General features: G+C 38.5%; 1 protein-coding gene across 4 annotated transcripts in view; it reads right to left on the reverse strand.

The window, feature by feature from the left end:
- The window catches only part of Acaca (acetyl-CoA carboxylase alpha), a 273,487-nt gene that overhangs the window by 183,418 nt on the left and 66,783 nt on the right, over positions 1–23,286 (reverse strand). For all 4 annotated transcript variants that reach the window (XM_041664329.1, XM_041664328.1, XM_041664331.1 and 1 more), the window contains 3 exons: positions 19,346–19,598; positions 5,163–5,295; positions 4,242–4,380 (listed from right to left, as the gene is read on the reverse strand). In XM_041664329.1, the coding sequence (XP_041520263.1) occupies positions 4,242–4,380; positions 5,163–5,295; positions 19,346–19,598 (525 nt within the window). The remainder of the gene's footprint in view (positions 1–4,241; positions 4,381–5,162; positions 5,296–19,345; positions 19,599–23,286) is intronic.

Consider the following 23,286-nt stretch of genomic DNA (forward strand, 5'->3'; position numbering starts at 1 on the left):
TTAAACATTTCACTGTAAGGCTGGTTTTGCTCGTTTCCTCGAGGACGGAAGCAAGGTAATTACAAAAGAGTCAGACAACACGCTCAGGAAGTAATAACGCTATTTTTACAACGTCAAGTTCAGGGAATGGTGACACAGCTGCAACTCCTGCCTCCAGAAAGTGCCGGAAAGAAAATGCTAAGTTTGCCATCAGCCTGGGCCACAAATGTTTAAAACAGGTGGATATCATCAATTGTCCATCTCAGAGATAACTAGAGCATGCTCTAGCACTTCTGTAACTTATATAACCATATAACCCATAAACTGGTGGTCCTCAACCTTCCTCATGCTGTGACACTTTAATACAGTTCTTCATGTTGTGGTGACCCCCAACCTTAGAATTATTGCATTGCTACTTCCTAACTGTAATGAATTTTAATGCTAATTATAATGAATTTGTTACTGCTATGAATCATAATGTAGGTATCTGATATGTGACCCCCAAAGGTGTCACGACCCACAGGTTGAGAACTGCTGCAATAAACTGTAGTCAGTTTAACAACACATTGTGGGTATCCTCTATGTTCTGACAAGATGTAATTTTATGTAATATAATTTTGGAATGAATACTTAATATTTCAGTAGTCCATAATCCATTTATTATATTGATGGAAGCATAAGAATACTTGAAATTTGAAAATTATTAAAATAATATACATCCTGGGGCCTGGAAAAATGGCTCAACAGTTAAGAGCATTTTTTTCCTGCAGAGGACCCAAATTCAAATTCCACCACATACACAGCAGCTCATAACCATCTGCAACTCCAGTTCCTGGGAATCCAATGCTCTCTTCTGGTCTCCATGGGCACCAGGTATACTTACATGCATGTGAGCAAAACACTCACACACATAAAGTAAAATAAATCTTAAAATAGTAAGTATTATATATCCTTATAGCAATGTACAATTTATCTTTGAGATGTGTCCTACAAGTAAAACCATTAAGTCAAACAATATTCACATTTTTTTTCCCAGAGCTGAGGACTGAACCCAGGGCCTTGCGCTGACTAGGCAAGGCCTCTATCACTGAACTAAAGCCCTATCACTCACCTCCTTTAAAAATTTGTTTATATTATGTGTATACCTAAGCAAGTATATGTACAGCATATGTTTGCCTGGTGCCCATGGAGTCCAGAAGAGGGCAATAGGTACCCTGGAAGTGTAGTTACAGATGGTTGTGAACCACCATGTGGGTGCTGGGAATTGAATTTGGGTCCTCTACAAGAATAGCAAGTGCTCTTAATCACTGAGTCACCTCTGCAGCCTGCAGATATTCACATTTTTATATTTTTATTAGCAATATGAATGACAAATCAGGCCAGCAAGACGGCTCGTTGGATACAAGCTCTTGCTGTGAAACCTTACATCTTGAGTTAGATCCCTAGTACTCACATGACAGAAGAGAACTGAATCCCACAAGTTGTTCTCTGACCTACCTATCTACACACACACACAGAGAGAGAGAGAGAGAGAGAGAGAGAGAGAGAGAGAGAATAAATAAATGTAGGATAAAACTGAATGTTTACACTTCCATCTGTACTATATATCTTTTCCAATTGTGACACTATCTACCACAGTTTGGATTTGTATTTCTCTGGTTATCAATGACACAGAATCTCTTTCTATATGTTTATTACTCTTTTTGTATCTTTTCCATTTTTCTTTTGAATTTATTTTATTTTATTGATTGCTATATGAGATGGAAGTTTTTCTATGCTACACAGACTGGATTTGAGTTCCTAGGATCAAGCACACTTCTTGCTTCAGCCTTGAGTACCTGGGACTACAGCCTATGCCACCTCACTTGCATTAAATCTTCTTTTATGGAATACTTATTCATAATCTCCACATATTTTATATGGACGCATGTTTTCCTCTTATATTACAAGTAGAAACTGCTGCCAGTGTTTTCCCCATATTATTGTCTGTCTTAAACATATCTGTATTTTGGCCACAAAATAGCAATTAAAATTTTTTGAGATTTTGTTGTGTGTGGATGCTTCGCTTGTATTTATGTCTGTACAACATTTGTATGCCATGTCCTCAGAAGCCAAAAAAAAGTGTTGTTTGTTAGTTAGACTTACAGTTTTCCTTAGTTAGAAAGGCAATTAGCTATAAAACTTTAGACTCACAAGATAGATAATAGAGTATTTTCTCTAAATTTGTCAAATACAAATGGACTGCATATTGTAACCGTAATTCTTACTTGATAACTGTTTTAGTTTGTTTTAGAATGTTAAAATTAAAATCTTCCTTTTTAATTAGGCAAAAGGAAAATGTTGTAAAATAATATTTTTGTACACTGTGAAGACATGTAGCTATTATTGATTTAATAAAGAACTATATGGCCAATAGCTAGAGCAGGAAGAAGTTAAATAGGACTTGCAGACAAGGAGTTCGCTCACTGGGATGAAGTATGGTGGAGTCGCTAGGAGACTGGGAAGAAGAAAGACGAACACTCAGTCTTGAAAAAAGGTACTGAGACATGTGGTAGAATGCAGATAAAAAATATGGGTTAATTTCAGTTGTAATAGCTAGTTAGTAACAAGCCTAAACTATCGGCCGAGCATTTATAATTGACTAAGTCTCTATGTGGTTATTTGGGAGGTAGCTGGTGGGATAGGAAATGCCTCCTATACTTGTATCATGCCATCATCTGCTCTTCTTTCTGCCTGGTATACTCTTCGCTGTCCCCTGTCACAGCTCTTACCTATTCTTGGTCAGGCAGTTCTTATAAAAAGTGTCTTCTTAACCATCTTCCCAAATACTAGATGTCTCATTTTTGTGTTCTCACAGAACCCTCTTATATGTTGCTATCACAGCCTTTATCTCATTATATTAAACATTGGTTTCCTAGAGCAAGATCACATCTTATTCCTATTTATCTCCATGTTTGTGGAGTGATTAAACAAATGACTTGTACGTACACCAGGTACAAATGGACTTATGAAAAAGAAATCCAAAAAAGTAGTTTATATTTAGTATATAAAATCTCATCTCTATGAACTTCCTTTTTCAGATACACAAATTGTAATGTAGAGAGATATTAAAGGATGCAGCTAAATGATTTCAGATACCAACATTTGCTTTTCAGCAATTTGTGACATCTCTGTTTTAAAATAAGATGGCATGGTAACTTCTACTTCTTAGAAATTGTCTTAATAACACTGTCAACATGTAGACCACATTTACAAACCAAAACAGGCATTAAGAGGATAGCTCATTTTCTCATCTGTGGGCCCCCTGCCTTAAAATAGTGATTAAAAAGTATATAAAAGGTACTGGAGAGATGGCTTAGAGGTTAAGAGCACTTCTTGCTCTTGAAGAGGAGCCAAGTTCTGTTCCTAGCATCCACAAGAAGGCTAGCAACTATAACAGTTCCAGAAAATATGATGCCCTTTCCTGGCCTCTACAGGCCCTGCACACACAAGGTACAAACATACATGTAGGCAAAATACTCACGTGCATAAAATAAAAACAAATTTTTAAAGGGGGTGGGCTGGGATACACACCTTTAATCACAGAAGTTCAAAGGCAGAGGCAGGCAGGTCTCTGTGGTTTACATAGTGAGTTCGAGACCAGCCAGGGCTACATGCTGAGAATCTGTCTCAAAAAAAAAATTGTATCGAAAACCCATTTGGGTTCCAAGTTGTCTCTCCCTCAGTGGTCAGAGGAAAAATGGGAATCTTTATTCTAAAATGCTCTCTAGGTCAGGCATGGCAGCACACACCTTTAATCCCAGCACTCAGGAGGCAGAGGCAGACGGATCTCTGTGAGTTCTAGGATAGTCAAAGATACACAAAAAAACCCTGTCTCAAAAAAAAAAGGTAAAATGTTCTCTAATTCCATATATTTCCATCCAAACATTTTCAATTAGACATACTAACATACATGGCCTAACAAATACTTCATACTGAAAAAGTCATACACCTTTTAGTCCAAATACTTGTTCTTAAATTTCTCACTACTTACCTCAGATCACAGGGACCTTTGTGGTAGTCACTTTTGTGCATCTAGTATTGATATATTTTATTACTTGGTTTTTCTTTTTTTAACTGACACCTTTTTAAAAGAAAAACCTTTGCAAAGGATTTCACTGGCAATCTTGGGCTTGGGAAACTCCCTAAGGTAACATTCTCCTACTTACAGGCAGATCTATTCAATGTTTTATATCTAAAGTGACATAAAGCTAGAAACTCACCTGCATTGGCTTTAAGGTCTTCAGGTGTAACCATGACAACAAATCGAATTGCACGTTCATTTCGAAACATTTCATAAGACCACCGACGAATAGATCTCATGCATTTCACTGCTGCAATACCATTATTGGCAATAAGAACCTAGGAGGAAAGGATATCATATGGAAAATGAAGGAAAATATAGCAAAGAAAGGCAATGATAGAAAAACAAAGATTTTTACACATCTCACTTTGTCTGAAAAAGAATTTCAAGCTAAAACTGTAGATAGTCTAAACTGCTGAGAAACAACTCTTACAAGATCAAGTAATATTTCTAAATGTTTGCTATGCAAGTATTTCGGCATGTGCTTGGTGTAGGAGGTCCTCCTGTCCATGTATTGCTTTCATTGGTTAATGAATAAAGAAACTGCCTTGGCCTAGTAGGCGGGGAAGACAGAATTAAATGCTGGGAGGAAGAAAGGCGGAGTAGGAGAGGAATGCCATGGAGCCGCCAAAGACAGACATGCTGAATCTTTCCTGGTAAGCCACTGCCACATGGAGATATACAGATTAATCGAAATGGGTTAAATCAACATGTGAGAGTTAGTCAATAAGAGGCTAGAACTAATGGGCCAAGCAGTGATTTAATTAATACAATTTTCACAAGATCTTTCAAAAGAACATTACAAGCAGAGTTTCAACCCCTTATCAACTATAACCAAATTACCAGCATTAATATGTATATTAATATATGTATGAGATATATAATAAGTAAACAGTGAAATTATGTGTATTAGTAGCATGTTAGGGAAAAAAGGACACACATACATAAAAAGGCAAAGTCCCTAAAAACCTAAATACCATTTTGAACAAACCAAAACAACAAATCTAGGCATTAAGTCTCACATACTTTAAGCAAAATTGTTTAGTAAGCTGAAACTTACCTTCTCAATCACTTTATTTCCCCCAAAACGAGTAACAAATTCTGCTGGAGAAGCCACAGTGAAATCTCGCTGAGAGTCTATTTTCTTTCTGTCTCGACCTTGTTTTACTAGGTGCAAGCCAGACATGCTGGATCTATAGAAACAGAGAAGCCATGAGAAGCTTTATAGAGAATTTGTTCACAACACTAGTGTCTTCTGAAAACCTTTCTTCTATCATACAACAGTACTTCCCAAGGACCGTTGTGGAGTCTACACGTTGTAGATCACAGGAAAGGAAACAGCCCTCAGTGGAAGTGATAAAAGGATAAAGCCTGTCATCCCAGCTTTGAGCCAATAAGGGCTAAAGAGTGAGACTCTTGTCACAAACATAAAAACAAGGGGCGGGAGGGGTGACTGAGTAGGTAAGAATACTTACTGCTCTGACAGAAGACCTGATTTCAGTTCCCATCCTAGCACCCACATGGTGGCTAAAGCAATTCCAGGGAATTAGACACCTTCTTCTGACCTCCACAGACACCAGACACACATGTGGTACACAAACATATATTCATTCAAAACACTCATACACACAAAATAAATCTAAGGAAGGGGCAGAGATGTTGGAGATTTAGTCCAGCTATAGGCGAAATACCTGTCTAGCAAGCACAATGCCCTGGATTCAATCACTAACTAAGCATGAAAAGGGGTAGGAGATACTCCATTAAAAAAGAAAACTGACCAGGCAGTGGTGGCACACACCTTTAATCCCAGCACTCGGGAGGCAGAGGCAGGTGGATCTCTGTGAGTTCGAGACCAGCCTGGTCTACAAGAGCTAGTTCCAGGACAGGCTCCAAAGCTACAGAGAAACCCTGTCTCAAAAAAAAAAAAAAAAAAAAAAAGGCAACAACAAACTGGGCTAGAAAGATGGCTGGAGAAAGACACATACTGCTCTTGCAGAGGACCACAGTTCAGTTCATAGTACCCATGTCAGACAGGTCATGAATACCTGTATTCTCCAGACCAAGGGACAATTAAGCAGAGTAGTTATGTAGGTGGAGGACAGAAGAAAGAGTTAAGAGGCCATACGGTTAAACATAGGTTACTGCTAAGGACCTATCTTTATTTTGTGTGCACAGGTTTTTTTAAATTCTTTTTAGATTATTTTTAACCTAGCAAGATGGCTCAATGGGTTGAAGTATTTGCCCTGCAAACCTGAGTTCAATCTATAGGACCCACATAAGGTGGAAGGGAAGAATCAATTCCAGAAGTTGTCCTCTGACCTCCACTGTGCACTGTGGCATAAACATTCAAACACATATCATGCATACAACAGTAAATAAAAATATATTTTAAAAACAAGATTGTTTTTAAAATAAATAAAAACTAGGCTATATGTAGACCAGTGTGTCACAAAAAGGGGATTATATGATTAAATAATTCTTGCCAGGCATGGTGTGACATGCCTTTAATCCCAGCATTCAGGAGGCAGAGGTAGAAGAATCTCTGAGTTGGAGGCCAGTCTGGTCTACAGAGTGAGTTCCAGAATAGCCAGGGCTATACATAAAAACTCTGTCTCAGACAAAAACAAACAAGCAAAAAAAAAAAAAAAATTCCATATACCTGAAGTATCTATCTATCTGAAATTCTATGTATCTGAAGCAAACAGACAGACACGAGTATTCTAGTATCCTGTTATCTAGGGAAAGAATGTGGGATAGCAAGGCTTGGGAAAAGAAAGAGAGAAACAACATGACAATAAAAGGATTGAGGGCTGGAGAGATGGCTCAGTGGTTAAGAGCACTGCCTGCTCTTCCAAAGGTCCTGAGTTCAATTCCCAGCAACCACATGGTGGCTCACAACCATCTGTAATGAGATCTGGTGCCCTCTTCTGACCTGTATATTTAATAAATAAATAAATCTTTAAAAAAAATTAAAATAAAATAAAATAAAAATAAAAAGATTGAGAGGTCAAATGTGGTAGTAGTAATCAGCTTTTAATCCCAGCACTTAGGAGGCAGAAGCAGCATGATCTCTGAGGTCAAGCCTATCTTGGTCTACAGATCAAGCTGCAGGTCAAATCAGAGCTACACAGTGAGACCCGGACTCAAAATAAAATAAAATAATCAAAAGCTATATTCGTTGGTTGCCTTGTTTCAAATTTTAAAATAGTATTTTCCATTCTTGGTTCAAATTTTGAATATAAAAGTTTCTTTCTTCATCCCTTGAAACTGCATGTCTTCTAGAGGAGTGATATCAAAATCTTATGATACTGTTTTTTCTATCTAATATGTGACTTCCTATGTACCTACATAATTTTACTGATTTGAAAAAAGAAAAGCAATCATTCTTCTCTTGGTGTGTCTATAAAAGTCATTGGGTAAGTTCTCTCCTCATCCTTTCTAATGACTTAAAATGGCTCTGAGTTCATTTCTTTGCTTGAAACAAGGCCTTACTATGTAGGTGAGGCTAGCCTGTATTTCACTCTGTAGCCTCAAGTCTCCAGCCTCAACGTCTCTTGTGCTGGTATTACAGGCATGCACCACCAGGCTTGGCTAAGGTGGCTTTTCTTAACGTATAGAGCTATTATCCACAGGAGGACAGCAACAAGGGACATTCAGAAACTAGTTAGTGGCTACTTTACTAGATCTAATGATACAGCCACAAAAAAAGGCCATATATACCACTGCTGACCCTCAGTGTATGCTAACATGCCAAAGCACTCTCTGAGGTAACATTTCAAACTACTCAATTTGCTAAACTTTCTTCATTCTTTAACAACAACAACAAAAAAGGCACCCTAGTGCTTCGCTCTTCCAGTATACCCAAAAAAGTATTAAGGAAGGAAAGAAGGTAAGGAGGAAGAGAGGGAGGGAGAGAGAAAGAGAGGAAGGGGGCGGGGGTAAGGACGAAGGGAGGGACAAAGGGAGAGAGAGAAAAAGACACACAACAGAACTTCATCCTCTTCCCCATACTCAGATTGGAACTTTAAAGAGGGAAAGAAACAAGCCCTCAAAATAGAATGACTTGTCCAAGTTTTCAAAGGAAGTTTAAAACACAAATTAATATAGTTTCCTAGGCCTCCTTTAATGTTTTTCCAATTATATCATGAAACATCTATGGAAACACAGTCAGGAAACACCAGGCACACTGTTTTTTGAGAACAAAAGCCTTTCCTTCTTTTTTTGTCTGCAGTTGTCCTGGCTACATATTAATTTCTTTCAGCTTCCACGTCCATGACACTTACCAGTGCATCACACTGATCATTAATGTGGATGAATTTCACAAGCATCAGTCTCAAGGGAAACTTGACAAAACTGCACAGTAACTCCACATAAACTCTGACACAAGGATCACCAAGTTGCAATACAAAAAGCCCAGGAGTGTGTTGGTGGGGAAATGCCTGTAAAGGCATGTAGGGAGGATGTAGATATTCTGTATGCTGATCTTGACTGAGATGACCATTACACAAGTACCTACATGTATCAAACCACAAGTACTGTAATTTTTAAAGGGTAAATTTTACTACAGGTAAATTGTATCTCTACAAAACTGACTTCAGAAAAACTGAAACTAAAGCTGGGTGTGGTAGTGCACACCTTTAATTCCAGCACTCTGGAAGGCAGAGGCAAGCAGACCTCTGTGAGTTAAAAGCCAAGCTGATCTACAAAGCGAGTTCCAGGACAGCCAAGGCTATTACACAGAAAAATCCTGTCTCAAAAAACCAAAACCAAAGCCAAAACAAAATTAAAAACCTCAGGCTAGTGAGATGACTCAATGGTTAAATGCACTTGTTGCTCTTCCAGAGTACCTGGGTTCAGGTCACAGCAATCACAACTATCTATGACTCTAGTTCCAGGGCATCAAAGCCCTCTTCTGGCCTTTATGGCATACTTTCAGGCACACAAACATGTATATAAAATAAAAACTAATCAATTAAAAGACAGTTTATTATCTACCCAATAACTAAATAGGTAACTTTAAAGAGAAGGAGACAGTGAATGCCAAGTCCTTAGCTGCATAATGCTATGTAAACAGATAAAACCCTGTTTTGTGACTATAATTTAAATTTGTAAATAACTAGAACTTTGAGAGGCAAACAGAGGCAGGATGAAGCTGAAACAGAAAGCTATTTGTCTGCTCCCAAGACCTTAATTTAACCTCCATGAGAGCAAGTGTGTTTTGGTACCCACTTTGATGAGGGAGTGTATGAGAACAAGAGGATGCTCTCAGACATTTGGAACCGTTCCATCTTTTCCTACAGTTTAATAATTATCCTTTTCACACCAACAATTAAATTTTACTGGAGTTTACTCTCTGAAGTGGTAGAACTACAGAGGCCCAAGTCAGGGTAAGCAACGAATATAAATAGCAGCACAAGAGAAACAGTAGTAGGCCCAGGCTCAGAGAACAGCAAAAGTAAGGTACCAGGTAAAAACAAATGGATCTATCAAGCATGAAAATAAACGACTTCCCACCTATCTTTCCCAGCAAGCCATTAGAGAATAAAAATCTAGGTAAAACAAAAACAAAACGACAAGGCAACAGAGAATGTCACATGGAAGAATCCCAAGATGACAGTTAAAACTAGAGGATAGGGAGCTGGAGAGATGGCTCAGAGGTTGAGAGCATTGACTGCTCTTCCAGAGGTCCTGAATTCAATTCTCAGCAACCATACAATGGCCACAACCAACGGTAATAAGATCTGATGCCTCTTCTGGTGTGCAGATGTACATGGAGACAGAACACAATATACAGACTAAATAGATTTTAAAAACAAAACAAGAGAATAAATTGTTCAAGAAATGGTAAAGACTTAAAATTTTTAAAGTGGAGGGCGATTAGCTGTTGTATTTATATATAGTGCTAAAAATTATGAAAGATTATTATTCTTGCTCTTGCACACCAGACAGATCAAGCTACAAGGGGGGCACCTAAGCAAACAGAAGCTGAGCTCTTTATATGAACTTCTGGAGAAATTGGGATTACAGACATGATAGGCATCCTCCTATTATGACAATTTAATTAAATACAATACTATTCCCTTTACCTTAGTACATACACATGCACAAAGGCAACCTGAAATAAACTGAAGTTGCCTATAATTACTTTACTATTTTGTCTCTCTGTTCCTGCCTTACAAAGAAAGTAGCTTTGAAAGACCATTCAGCTTCTTAGTTTTCCCGTTTTTGTGATAAACTCTTGCTATGTAGACCAGGCTGGCCTTAAACTAATGAAGATCAGCCTATCTCTGCCTCCCAAGCATTCAGATTAAAAGCATGTACCACCACATCCAGCTATTCAATTTTTAACTAAAGAAACACTGTATCATGCTATCTTCTGCTCATCACATTGGAATACTTCCTTTTTGTGGAAGAAGTGGTTACTCTATTCTTGAAATGAAAATAAAGCCAAGTAAAATCTTTAAATTGTGTAACTTTGTCCTTTGACAATAAAAAGCTTTGATGCACACAAGTGTGTACAAAGATACACATGCAGAGAAAGAGACAGAGACACAGAGAACAACAAAAAAAGAAAAACTGGGCTAGAAAGATGGCTGGAGAAAGACACATACTGCTCTTGCAGAGGACCACAGTCAAAGATACAGAAAAACCCTATTTGAAAAGCCCCCCGCCCAAAAGGAAAGAAAATATTAAATTGAGTTATCACTGGATGAAACTACTTTATATTTTTAGATTTGGCAGAATTCTAACTTTTCTACAATGAACATATTGTTTTTAATAATAAAAAATAAAAAGTCAGGGCTGGTGAGATGGCTCAGAGGTTAAGAACACTGACTGTTCTTCCACAGGACCCAGGTTCAATTCCCAGCCCCCATATGGCAGCTAACAACTGTCTGTTAACTCCAATTCCAGGAGATCTGACACCCTCACACAGGCAAACCACCAATGAACATAAAATAAAGATCAATTATTAATAAAACAATAAATGCAAACTTCACTTGTGAATTTATGCCAATAGAAAGAAAGTAAGGGAGAAACTCATGAAATACAGGAGAGGTATAACATCATGGAACAGAGCTCTACTTGCAATAATTATGTAACTTTATAGAATGAACTCCTGAGACTGATTTACATACATGGTCACAGACAGCTCCTGTATTCAGAATGGAAAGGAAGGAAGGGCAAGCAACACAGAAAGCAGACTATTGCCCCCAGCAAGAGCACCAAGTTGCAGATCTCATAATGACCTTCTCTGTCTACTCACTACTACAGTGCCATGGCAACTGGGAACCTCGGAATATTAAGGAAAGAGCACTGAAAGAAAATCTGGAAAGCTGCTGGTGGGAGGAGGAAAACTTAGGCAAGCCAAAAGAGAAACATAAAGCACCCTCACAGGCCTATCTATAAGCAAAACCAAGATGAAAACTGCAACTAGAGCCAGTTCCCTACTTACCATGTTAAAACTTGACACAAACAAGCCAAGAGAGGGAAAAGGCATGCCATTTTAATAAAGGTTATTCTCAGTGTAAGAACTGTTAAACAATGACAGTACATGTTTTCTGTAACCAAGTTTTCAACACTAAATATCCAAATTTTATGCAAAAGACTGAAATTCCCCAGTCAAAACATTTTATCAAGCCAGGCACAGAGGCACCAAACTGTAAATCTAGCATTCAGGAAAGAAAGGCAGTATGATCAAGTGCTCAAAGTCAGCTGGGTCTACAAAGTAACTTCATGGCTAGCCTGAGCTTCATGGTAAGACCCTGATTCAAAATCAAAACAAGAAAATTATGTCAGGCGGTGATGGCACACACCTTTAATCCCAGCACTTAGGAGGCAGAGGCAGGAGGATCTCTGTGAGTTCGAGGCCAGTCTGGTCTACAGAGCAAGTTCCAGGACAGGCTCCAAAGCTACAGAGAAACCCTGTCTCAAAAGAAAGGAAGGAAGGAAGGAAGGAGGAAGGAAGGAAGGAAGGAAGGAAGGGAAAGAAAGGAAAGAAAAGAAAGAAGAAAAAGAAAAAAATTAAGGGGTACAAGATAATCATTCCAACAGTTGGAGGCTAAGGCAGGAGACTTTTGAGTTCAAGACCAGAATGGACTACATAACAAGGCCATGTCTCAAAGAAATTTATAAGCTAACATTTAAACCACAGTATATTGGGTGTGGCACATTTTATATTCTTGAAAGCTTACACAGTTATTATTTAATTTTATCTCCATCACCAAACTTTAATGAAGTCATTAAAGTCATAAAACTCAAGGAGTTTAAGTGAGGCTAAATTTAAAAATTCCCATTTCTTTCTATGCCAAACAAAAATAGTTTAGCTATAACAAAAAATTCTACTCTTCATAGATTTTAACAAAAATGGCCATCCTCATCATGACTATGAAACTGACATTACTAGTGTTAAGAAAGTGCCAAGATGGTGCTGTCACTACTCAACTATAGAGTACATATGGTTAAATCTGCCTTTCTTTGTCCTTGCACTAAATAATCACTAGCAATCGTACACGTATTTCCACAAATTATTAACTTCCTCTTAAACAAGTCTCTGGTCACCATCACAAAGGAATGGGTGGTAATATAATTAATATTTAAGAGGACCAGATGTAGTGGTACACGCCTTTAATTCCAGCACTCAGGAGGGAGAGGAAGGAGTATCTCTGTGAGTTTGAGGCCAACTGGGTCTAAATAGTGTTTTCCAGGCCATATAGAGCAAAAAAATAAATAAAGGAAGTGTAAGCGAAGGGGCAGTGAGATGGCTCAGCAGGTAAAACAACTTACTACGAAGCCGGACCTGGATCTGATCACAGAGCCCACATTGTAAAAGGAGAGAAGTTGTTGTCCTCTGACCTCTGTATACACAGAGGAACACCTCTGCCTACTTCCATATAAAAAAAATATATATATAAAAAAATTTTCTTCAAGAGACATAAAATATAATGTGTGGTGTTGCATATTTGTTTGACTGAATTAGAATTTGGGTATATATTAAATGCAATGCAAAAATTTAAGGTTTATCTTTATTATTATTTTGTTGTTGTTTTGAGACAGGGTTTCTCTGTGTAGCCTTGGCTGTCCTGGAACTCTGTAAACCAGGCTGCCCTCAAATTCACAGAGATCCTCCTGCCTCTGCCTCCTGAGTGCTGGGAATAAAGACATGTGCCACCACCGCCCTGGCTTATGTTCATCATTTTTAGCTATTGGAGGCAGGAAGGTATATGTGCGCCCTTAACCACTGAGCCAGCTTTCAAGACTAACATGAAAATTTTGAAATAGAAAGATAGAGGGTTTTGATAGATTAGGTCTGTAAATCCATTGCTTACATAACATGCCAGGCCCAAGGTTTCTAGAATCTAGGATAACCACACCACCCAAAAAAGGCAGTTTATAAAAGTGTGCACAGTATCACCTCATTTCAGTATAAAGAAATGTATAAGGGGCTGGAGAGGTAGCTTAGTGGTTAAGAGCACTAGCTGCTCTTCCAGAAGAACCAGACTCCAATCTCAACATTCACACAACTGCCAAAAGCAGTCTATAACTCAAGTTCCAAGGCATCTGACAACCTATTCTGGCCTCTGTAGTGGTACACAGGCATACATGCAAGAAAAATGCCCAGAATATAAAATATAAAAACTTTTTTAAAAATTAAAATAAGAAATGTGTGTGTAGCATGTCATGATGGTGAAACACTTGGGAGGAAGAAGCAGGAGGGTAGAGGAGAGCTCCAGGACAATGAGGGATACATAAGACTCTGTCTCAAAAGGAAAGAAGGAAAAAGGAGAGGAAAGAAACTTAAATGTCTAATATGGGTATATGCATAGAAAGGATTCAGAGAAGCTGGAGAAATGGTTCAGTGGTTAAGAGCAAGGACTTGAGTATGGTTCCCAGCACCCACAGTGGTCAGGAAATTCATAACCACCTATACCTACAGTTCCATAGGATCTAATGCCCTCTTTGGATCTCTGAGGCCACTACACTTATAGAGCATACACATACCTTTTAGAAGAATTCAGAAGACTAAGGAGAGTATTAGCAGAGTAATCTCAGGTTGATGGATATGTAAGCCTTTATCAATTTTCTGTACTGTTTCTTAAATAAAGCATTACTTTTCAAATATATTTTCTATCCTTTTGAAGTAAAGCTGACTGATTAAAGACCTGCTCAAAGAAATCATAAGTCTGATAGAATAGCTGACAGGACTCGCACTAGTTTCCATATTCAGTCAAGCAATCTTACACATATTATATCCTAGTTCCCCACATGTATATTGTGGGAATGATAATACAACACCTGCCTCACAGGTTGTGCTAAAGATTAAGTGTGACCCCCTACACAAAACAGAGCAGTGTCTGGCATACACTAAAGCACTTTATAAATGCTATCTATTATTACCATTATTTTTCTAATCAGTCACCTAGAAAACATGACTGAATGTTATTAAGGGACAGGCAGTCCAGCTCAATAACAGAACTAAATAAACATGAGGCCCTGGGTTCAATCCCAAGCACTAATACATAAAAAAGGTAACATGAAAAACAAAACAGCTATACCAGCAAAAAAACAGGCCCCATCACTCAATGCCAATACAAGATTCTCTATGAACCTTTCCTTAACATCATTATATCCTAGAGACAACACATGCACAGAACTCCATATGGGTTTGTTTTTTTTTTTTTTTAAGTTAACAACAGTGAAAAAAGTTATCTGAGAATCAATTCCAAACTTACTCATACACTGTCTGTCTGGTGTCACAGGAGAAACTACAGGTAATTTCTAACTACAAAAGAGCTTTGTCGGACAGTGGTGGGTCATGTCTTAATTCCTAGCACTCAGGAGGCAGAGGCAGGAGATCTCTGTGAGTTTAAGGCCAGCCTGGTCTATAAAGCAAGTTCCAAGACAGTTAGAGCTGCTACATAGAGAAACCCTGTCTTGAAAAAACAAACGAACAAATTAAAAAAGGAGAGAGAGAGAGAGCTTTAACATTCTCTAGATTCTTCTGAAGAGTCAAACATCTTACAGGCAAACATATATTACTTAATTTTCAGTTTTCAGAAGATGAGAGGCAGGAATATAATTCTCTTTCACAGAGTCCACTTTGTCCTTGAACCCAGGATAAGGTATATTTTACATTCAATTCATGTGCACTCAGATGATAACAAAGTCCTTAAGCTAACCATTCAGTACTTTGACCACATTATTGTAAGGTGTTTATGAGAAAAATGAGATGAAGTTTTAAATATAAGCATGAAGTAGGTTTAAGAATCATAGTATCAAGCTGGGCGGTGGTGGCACACACCTTTAATTCCAGCACTCAGGAGGCGGAGGCAGAGGCAGAGGCAGAGGCAGAGGCAGGTGGATCTCTGTGACTTCGAGGTCATTCCGGTCTACAAAAGCTAGTTTTTGAGACAGGTTCCAAAGATACAGAGAAACCCTGTCTCAAAAAAAAAAAAAAAAAAAAAAAAATCACAGTACCCTAAGAGGTTAAAGACCAAAATATGGGAAATAGTTTGCTTCTACTTGGACTTTAGCCAAGAATTCAGTATACTAGTTGGCAGAACTGTTTACAATCTTGTTTGACTAACAGCACGGGCTAACATCATTTTGTGCATTTTAAGTATGCAGGACCATCTGACCCTACGTGGCATCAGAGAAACTACCAAAACTAAAACAAATAAGACAATTCTATTAGATGTCACCAAATCACATACAAGTTGCCAAAATTAAGATGTACACATTAAGTCTTTTAACAGTCTTCTAAAATGTTCAATTAATGACTTTCAGAGACAGATCCTAACTCTAGCTGATAAGCCCCTGTAGATCTTATCTAAAGGTAAAAAGTCTAAGCAGTTCTTCAGTGAGATTTGCCTGTTCCCAACAAGCTGTAACTATTTCTTAAGCCCTTATTTTCAAATATGTGGGTGATAAAGCTTAGAAAGTGATTTATCCAATCTTTCAGTGACTCTGGAAAAATATGATGCATGTCTTCTCCATCCCTAGAAAAGTCTATTTTTCTAGTCCTGCTTACCCATCAGACCACTAATTAGCACCCAAAATAAAAATCACAGCAATTATTTCACTTTGTTTCAGATGGCCCTACTTAACACTTGTGAGGAATGAGCCTGTTCCCGTAACCACTATCATGTGTGAAAGATCAGGCTACTCATTCTAGGAGCTGCTAATAAACTCAACAGGTTTATATTTAGTATTCAGAGTGAAAGCAGTGACTGAATCATCATCTTCATTTTTTAGAGAGTAAATGAGTTCAAGAAAAAATTATGGATTGCCAATGGTCACATACAATTTAATTAGCTACAGATATCATAGAAGTCTTCCTATCAAACGAAACAATTTAAATTATTCCCAAAGATACTGTCGTATCCACGGGTGAAATGGATCAAGGAAGAGATCTTGTTTTATTTGGAACATTAGCTGAGTAGTCAGTGGAAACTGGCAACCCTCCTCTTCCATCTGCTGATCACACTCCTGCCATGAGCAACAACCATGAGAGTTCTGGCAACAATTGAGGCACCCAAGACATTGCAGTCATGCCCCTGACCACACTGCCTCTGCCTGACAGCCAGGGCCTTGGGAATGGCTTGGCACCTACATAATGCCTCAGGATATCATCAGCTGAGTTTCCTGTAATAGCATTGATTGCACCATTGCCAAACTCAAAGTCCTAATTCAATAACTCATGTTTCACATAAAATTAAATTAGTCAAAACTTCTCAAAGATCAGTGTGACTTCAAAGATTTTTTAGCACTAACCTAAAGTCTCAGTAGGGGATTATGACATTTTGAGACTAATTCTTGCTTGTATGGGAAGATATACTACATTATAAAAGTAGTGATGATGGTGGTGTTGAGACAGAGTGTTTCTATGTAGCCTTGGATGTTCTAGAACTCACTCTATAGGCCAGAATAGCCTCAAATTCACAGAGAATTGCCTGCTCTGACTCCTAAGCACTGGGATTAAAGGCGTGTACCACCTCCTCCAGTCCTATTGCTAAAGTTTTAGTACCACCAGTCCTCTGTCCTCCAAATGTGAGTAGTCTCAGCATGACAACTCCCACACACTTCCAAACCAGTACTAACCTAAGGGTCAACCTAAGTAAATCATAAAGTAGCAAAACATGTTTGAGTAAAGTCCTAGTTTCTAGTCCCTGATGCTATTCTTCTTTTTGATCTAAAGTTAGGTATAATACTTGGTTCACTAACTCAAGAAAAATAACTTTAACAGAAATATATACAAAACTATCAGAAATACTTACAAAAAAGAAAAAGGTTGTAAGGTCCGGTGAACAGAGTAAAACAATTACAAAAATGCAACTAGAATATTTGAGTTTGAATTCTCAACCTTCCAAGCTATTTCCCCTCATCCTACAACAAAAGCATTCAGCTAGTCAGGCAAGGTAGTCTGTGCCTGTAATCAGAGCAATCAGGAGGCTAAGTCAGAACAAGCCCAAGTCAGCCTAGGAAATAAGAGATTCTGTCTTGACAAATATATTTTAAAAAGCACTAAAACTTTAGGTTAAGTTATCTGTTTCACTGCAAGTCCCAGGAATCATGAAGTAAAGTATATCTAAGTTGCTTTACTCCTCTGACCTCCTTATAGCTTAAATGGGAGTGATTATTAATATACACTAACCGCTTCATCTTACAGAAGCTAGGATTCTGAGCCCCATGGGTAACAATAAAGAATTACCAGAACCATAGTAAAGTTACCAGTATGAAACTTTACTATAGAATCAGGAGTTTTTTTGGCGGGGGTTGTGGAGGATTTTAAAGACAGTGTTTCTCTGCATAGCCTATCCTGAAACTAGATCTTGTAGACCAAGCTGGCCTCAAACTCACAGAGATCTGCCTGCCTCTGCCTCCCAAGTGTTGGGATTAAAGGCATGTGCCACCACCGCCCGGCTAGAATCAATATCTTGATATACAAAAAGGAGCCTAATTATTTTATGACCCATTAATATTAAGGTAATAACAGTAGCAGTGCCTACCCTGTGTTTGTTTAATCTTAGTTAAAACTATAATATTTACCCTCAGTATACATTAGAATCACCTGGATAGCATTTTATTTGTTTTACTCTATGTGTGTGTGTGTGTGTGTGTGTAATTTCTCAAACTCTTTAAACCTAAGAACTGAAAAAGCAAATGACTAAACTAGTTATCTAATCAACCATCAATCAAAGGGCATGGTTGCTCATACCAGTACCCCAGCACTCCAGTAACTCTAGCACTCCAAAGACCAAGGCAGGAAAATTAGAAACTTAAGGTCAGCCTGGGCTACATAATGAGCTTGAGGCCAGCCTGAGTTACATCTAAGACCCTGTCCCAGAACAAAACAAAAAACAGTTACTTTAACATGAGTAAGCTGCCACATACATGTAAAACTTGTACTTAGAAAGTGGAGTCATGAGGATCAAGAATTCAAGAGAATTTGGAGCTACATTAGACCCTGTTTCAAGCAGGGTGGTAGTGGTGCACCCCTTGAATCTCGGCCCTTGAGAGGCAGAGGCAGGTGGATCTCATGAGTTTGCGGCTCCCCTGGTCTAAAAAGCAAGTTCCAGTACAGCCAAGACTGATACACAAAGAAACCCTGTCTCAAAAAAAAAAAAAAAAAAAAAAGAAAAATAATAGACCCTGTTTCAAAAAGCAAATAAAAAAGACAAAGTGTCCACAGGCACTGTGTACAATCCCAGCACTCAGGAAGCAAAAGCAGGAAGGTCTCAACAGGCTCCAGGCCAGCCTGCTCTATATAAGAAGTTCCAGTCCAACCAGGAGTAACAGAACCCCATCTCAAAACATAAGCAACAAAACCCACAAAGGCTAAGAATGTAGATCAGTGGTAGAGTGTTTACCTAACATATGTAAGGCCCTGGGCTAAATCTCTAGCACTGATGGGGGGGGGGGGGGGAGGCAAAGAAGGGAAAATGACTACAAATTTGGCCAAATCTGCAAAATTTCTATCAATCAACGAAAGTTACAACATTGTTAAAGTACTACAGGAATTCCTCCACCTAACTTTCATTCACTAGGTCATACTGAAGGAGCTAGTATGCAGAAAGGATGGGGAAAAAAAGCTAAGAGGAACATGTAGGAAAAGATACTCCCCAAAGTGCAGAATTTCCTATTCATGGGAAATGGGCCCGCTGAATGCAGGTGAAGTTATTTTTTCAGAACATGAGAGTGAAAACAACAAGATAGCAAACACATTACCCATGATGCTCTTCTCACCTCATGTGAAAGGCCAAACCATCCTGTAAAGCAGAGATTCCCAAGTCGGAAAGCGTATCTGAGCTGACAGAAGCTGGTGACAGAGAGCCTTCCTTCTCCTCTAGTAGGTCCAGCTTTACCAGGTTACTGATCTCATCTTCCGAGTTGTCTTCAGACACAGACCCAATTATGAAACGGGAATGCTGGTTCAGGTCTAGAGCTTTGGTCAACGGAGATGGTTCATCCATTATTCTTTGAAAATAAGCTCTCACAGCTGCGGGGAAAATGAAGAGAAAAGCAAGCTATAGGCAACAACATATAGGTGAGGACACTCAAGAGAATAAGTCATAAACCACAAGTGGCCCTCAGAAACAAGACTGACTGAGTCTGAGAACTGGCTTCCTTAGCTACTCTATTCCAGCACTTTTGCTTCCTCCAAGGGAGGAAGAGAAAGATCATGGTAACTCTATCTATAAACTGAAGGTTTTCTTTTCCTCAGAGAAACATTTCTCACACACTATAAACCATTCTCCATCTTTTCACTAATTCAGTGATACTGAAGGGACAGCTATGATGGATGGGAACCCTGCAGTGTAAGCAAAAGCTGTGGTGAGACTACAACTCATTTGTAGCACTGTGAGTAGTGGGGGCTAAGAGTTTAGGTGAATGGCACTTGTTGAAACTCAGGGTTCAAACTACATAATTATCACCTGATTCCAAACATCATATAATGAAACATTATGAATTATATTAAGTACACACATTTAAAGTAAAACAATAAACAGAAAAACCTGTGTTTTCATGGGCTTCATTTTTTTTAACTGTGTATTTTAAAAATCTGCCTCCAAAGCCGGGTATTGGTAGCACACGCCTTTAATTCCAGCACTCAGGAGGCAGAGGCAGGCAGATCTCTGTGAGTTCGAGACCAGCCTGATCTACAGAGCAAGTTCCAGGACAGGCTCCAAAGCCACAGAGAAACCCTGTCTCTAAAAACAAAACAAAACAAAAATCTATCCCAAATATTATGTTTGTTGTTCAATTCTGTACACAGAATTGGTAGAGAAAGTGAATCTACCAACAAATTTTAAATCTATATTCAAGGTAGTTGATACATCATCACAAACACCGTTTTTCTAGATACTGGACCTTACTAGTCAAGATTACCTACTGTCAATTGCTAGCAGACATAACCAAAATATAATTACCAGTTCAAAGTCCCATAACAAAAAAAAAGTCCACAAAACTAAGTTAAAAAGTATTCTTTCCCTTCAAATATTTATTTAAGGGCTGGAGAGATGGCTCAGTAGTTAAGAGCACTAGCTGGTCTCCCAGAGGTCCTGAGTTCAATTCCAAAATCCACATGGTGGCTCACAACCATCTGTAATGAGATCTGGTGACCTCTTCTGGCCTGCAGGGATACATGCAGACAGAACACTGTATACATAATAAATAAATCATATATATATATATGTGTGTGTGTGTGTGTGTTGATTATATATAATATATATTATATACATATTGATTAAATCAGTCAAGAATGGTGGCATATGCCTTTAATTGCAGCACTCAGGAGGCAGAGGCAGGAGGATGGATTTCTGTGAGTTTGAGGACAGCCTGGTCTACAAAGCAAGTTCCAAGAGAACCACGACTGGCTGTAAATCTATACATCAACTTTGTACTAAAAATTTGTGGTTTAGCAATCACTTTAATTCAGAAAATGATTGCCAATCCTAATTTTAAGGTGTTCCAAGATATGGTACTATTAGAAAACAATGCATTTATTGATAAATTTTATATGCTATAAGCCACTGTCAGGTACAAAAGTGTGTGAAGGGGCTGGAGAGATGGCTCAGAGGTTAAGAGCACTGACTGCTCTTCCAGAGGTCCTGAGTTCAATTCCCAGCAACCACATGGTGACTTACAACCATCTGTACTGAGATCTGGCGCCCTCTTCTGGTGTGCGGGCATACATCGAGGCAGAATGTTGTGTACATAATAAACGAATAAATCTTTAAAAAAAAAAGTGTGTGAAGCACAGTGTTTGGTTATATCAGACAAGAATGTCAATGTTTTGGTAGGGGGTGGTAATGGTTCTGAGGATTAAACCCAGGCCTTCACCTCTAAGACGAGTGCTCTATGACTGTGCCCTCTTCTAACTTTGTTTGTTTGTTTGTTTGTTTTGAGGTAGAGTCCCACCAAGTTGCTCGGGCTGACCTTGAATTTGCTCTTTGAAGCAGGCAGGCTTTGAAAAGTGAACCTACTGACTCAGCCTCCTGAATCACTAGGATTATATGCCTCTGCCACCAAAAGTTTTTTTAAATGTTTGGAAAAACCAATGAGTATGTTAAAATTACACATTCGCCATTCTTTTGGTGTGATCTGTAAGTCAGAGTTAATCTGTTCAGAGACAAAATAGTATTTTCAAATGCTAGGATAGTAAGATTCTCAGACTGTGAGTCCTGGCCCTGAAGCTGCTTTTTAGGGAACTTGTAAGAGTGAGAAGCCTGTGCCTATCCTAGACCAATTGTTTCAGAAGCTCTAAGCTGAGGTATAATAACGTATTTTAACACAACCTAAACCTTAAAAACCACTGTGCTACATGAGGAAAACAACAATAACAAATTGCCAGGAATACAAAATATACAGAGGGAAATAAGAACAAACAAACAAACAAAATCTGTGAACATTTTAGAAGAGAGCTGAAAAATACTTTAAACTAACTTTTATTTTTGAAACTTGCAATAAATAAATAAATATAAGAAGTGAGGCAATGAGGAGGGAAGAAGAAGTAGAAAGGGAAGGGGTAGAGAAGAACAAGACAGGATAACATGAGGGAAATAAGACAAAATATCACTTTTTCTGCTATATAGAATCCTGGCTTAAACATATCTGTGTGTGTATATACATGCATATATGACATGTAAATAGAGAATGAGTATTTGAGGTGGGAAAGGGGGACAATAAAGATGGAAAGTGGGACTGGAAAGAGCAGTTCAAGAGATGGAAAGGGCAGTGCAAGAGTGAGCATGAGCAATATAAAATGACATACATGTATGTATGATAAATGTTAAAAGAAAACCCATTATTTGTACATTAAAATAACAAAACAAAAATCAAACATAAAAGTTCTAGGTTAGAGGAGTAACTCAGTGGTAAAGTACTTGCCTAACACACAGAAGGCCCAGTTTCAAGCCCCAGCAATGGAAAAAACTTGCCTAAGTTTACTATACATTTACATTGCAATATTATATTATATTATATTTCTCCTTTTTTTTAAGTCTCCAAATTGTATGGAGTTCAATCTAAAAGAAAACCAAATCATTAGAAGAAAAAAGGGAGGTAGGGAGTAACAGGAAAATAAAAAGGGGAATTCAAATATACTGACCACTTTAAAGAATATTAAGATACAGCAATGGAAAATAAAATTTTTTGAGAAAAGGCAAGGGAGAGACAGCATCTCATAGCTAGGCTAACCCCAAACTTCTATAGCCAAGATTGCTTTGCCTTGCCTCTTCCTCCCAACAGCTGGGAGTACAGGTGTACACCACCACACCTGCCTTCACAAGGGAACTAAGGCACACATAGGTACACTCTAATGTATCATTTGATTGAAATTTGATGGTCACAAAAATAGAATTCATGAACAAGTAACGATTCTTTGAAATTATGGAAGAAGGCCATTGTTAATAAAATAGGGCCCCTGGGCTGATGAACAAGAGGCTCAACACAGCCATCTTCAAGCTATCCTCTCCTAGCTGCCTGTACCAGACGGCCTTTTCTGAGGGCTGCATAGACTGGAAGCAGTTCAGCGTTTAACAGTCTGCTGCCTGCCTGCACAAGCACCTGTACGGAACACTGCTCCCAGCACAAGCATGCACACCACCAAAAGGGAGGTCATGCCTGGAAAATCACTGAGTAGCCGTCCAGACACTCTAGAAGCTACCATTGCCTGTCCCATTTCC

Source organism: Microtus oregoni, unplaced genomic scaffold (genome assembly GCF_018167655.1).
Source record: "Microtus oregoni isolate MIOR12 unplaced genomic scaffold, Mior012 000015F_ref0000493, whole genome shotgun sequence".
Taxonomy (NCBI): domain Eukaryota; kingdom Metazoa; phylum Chordata; class Mammalia; order Rodentia; family Cricetidae; genus Microtus; species Microtus oregoni.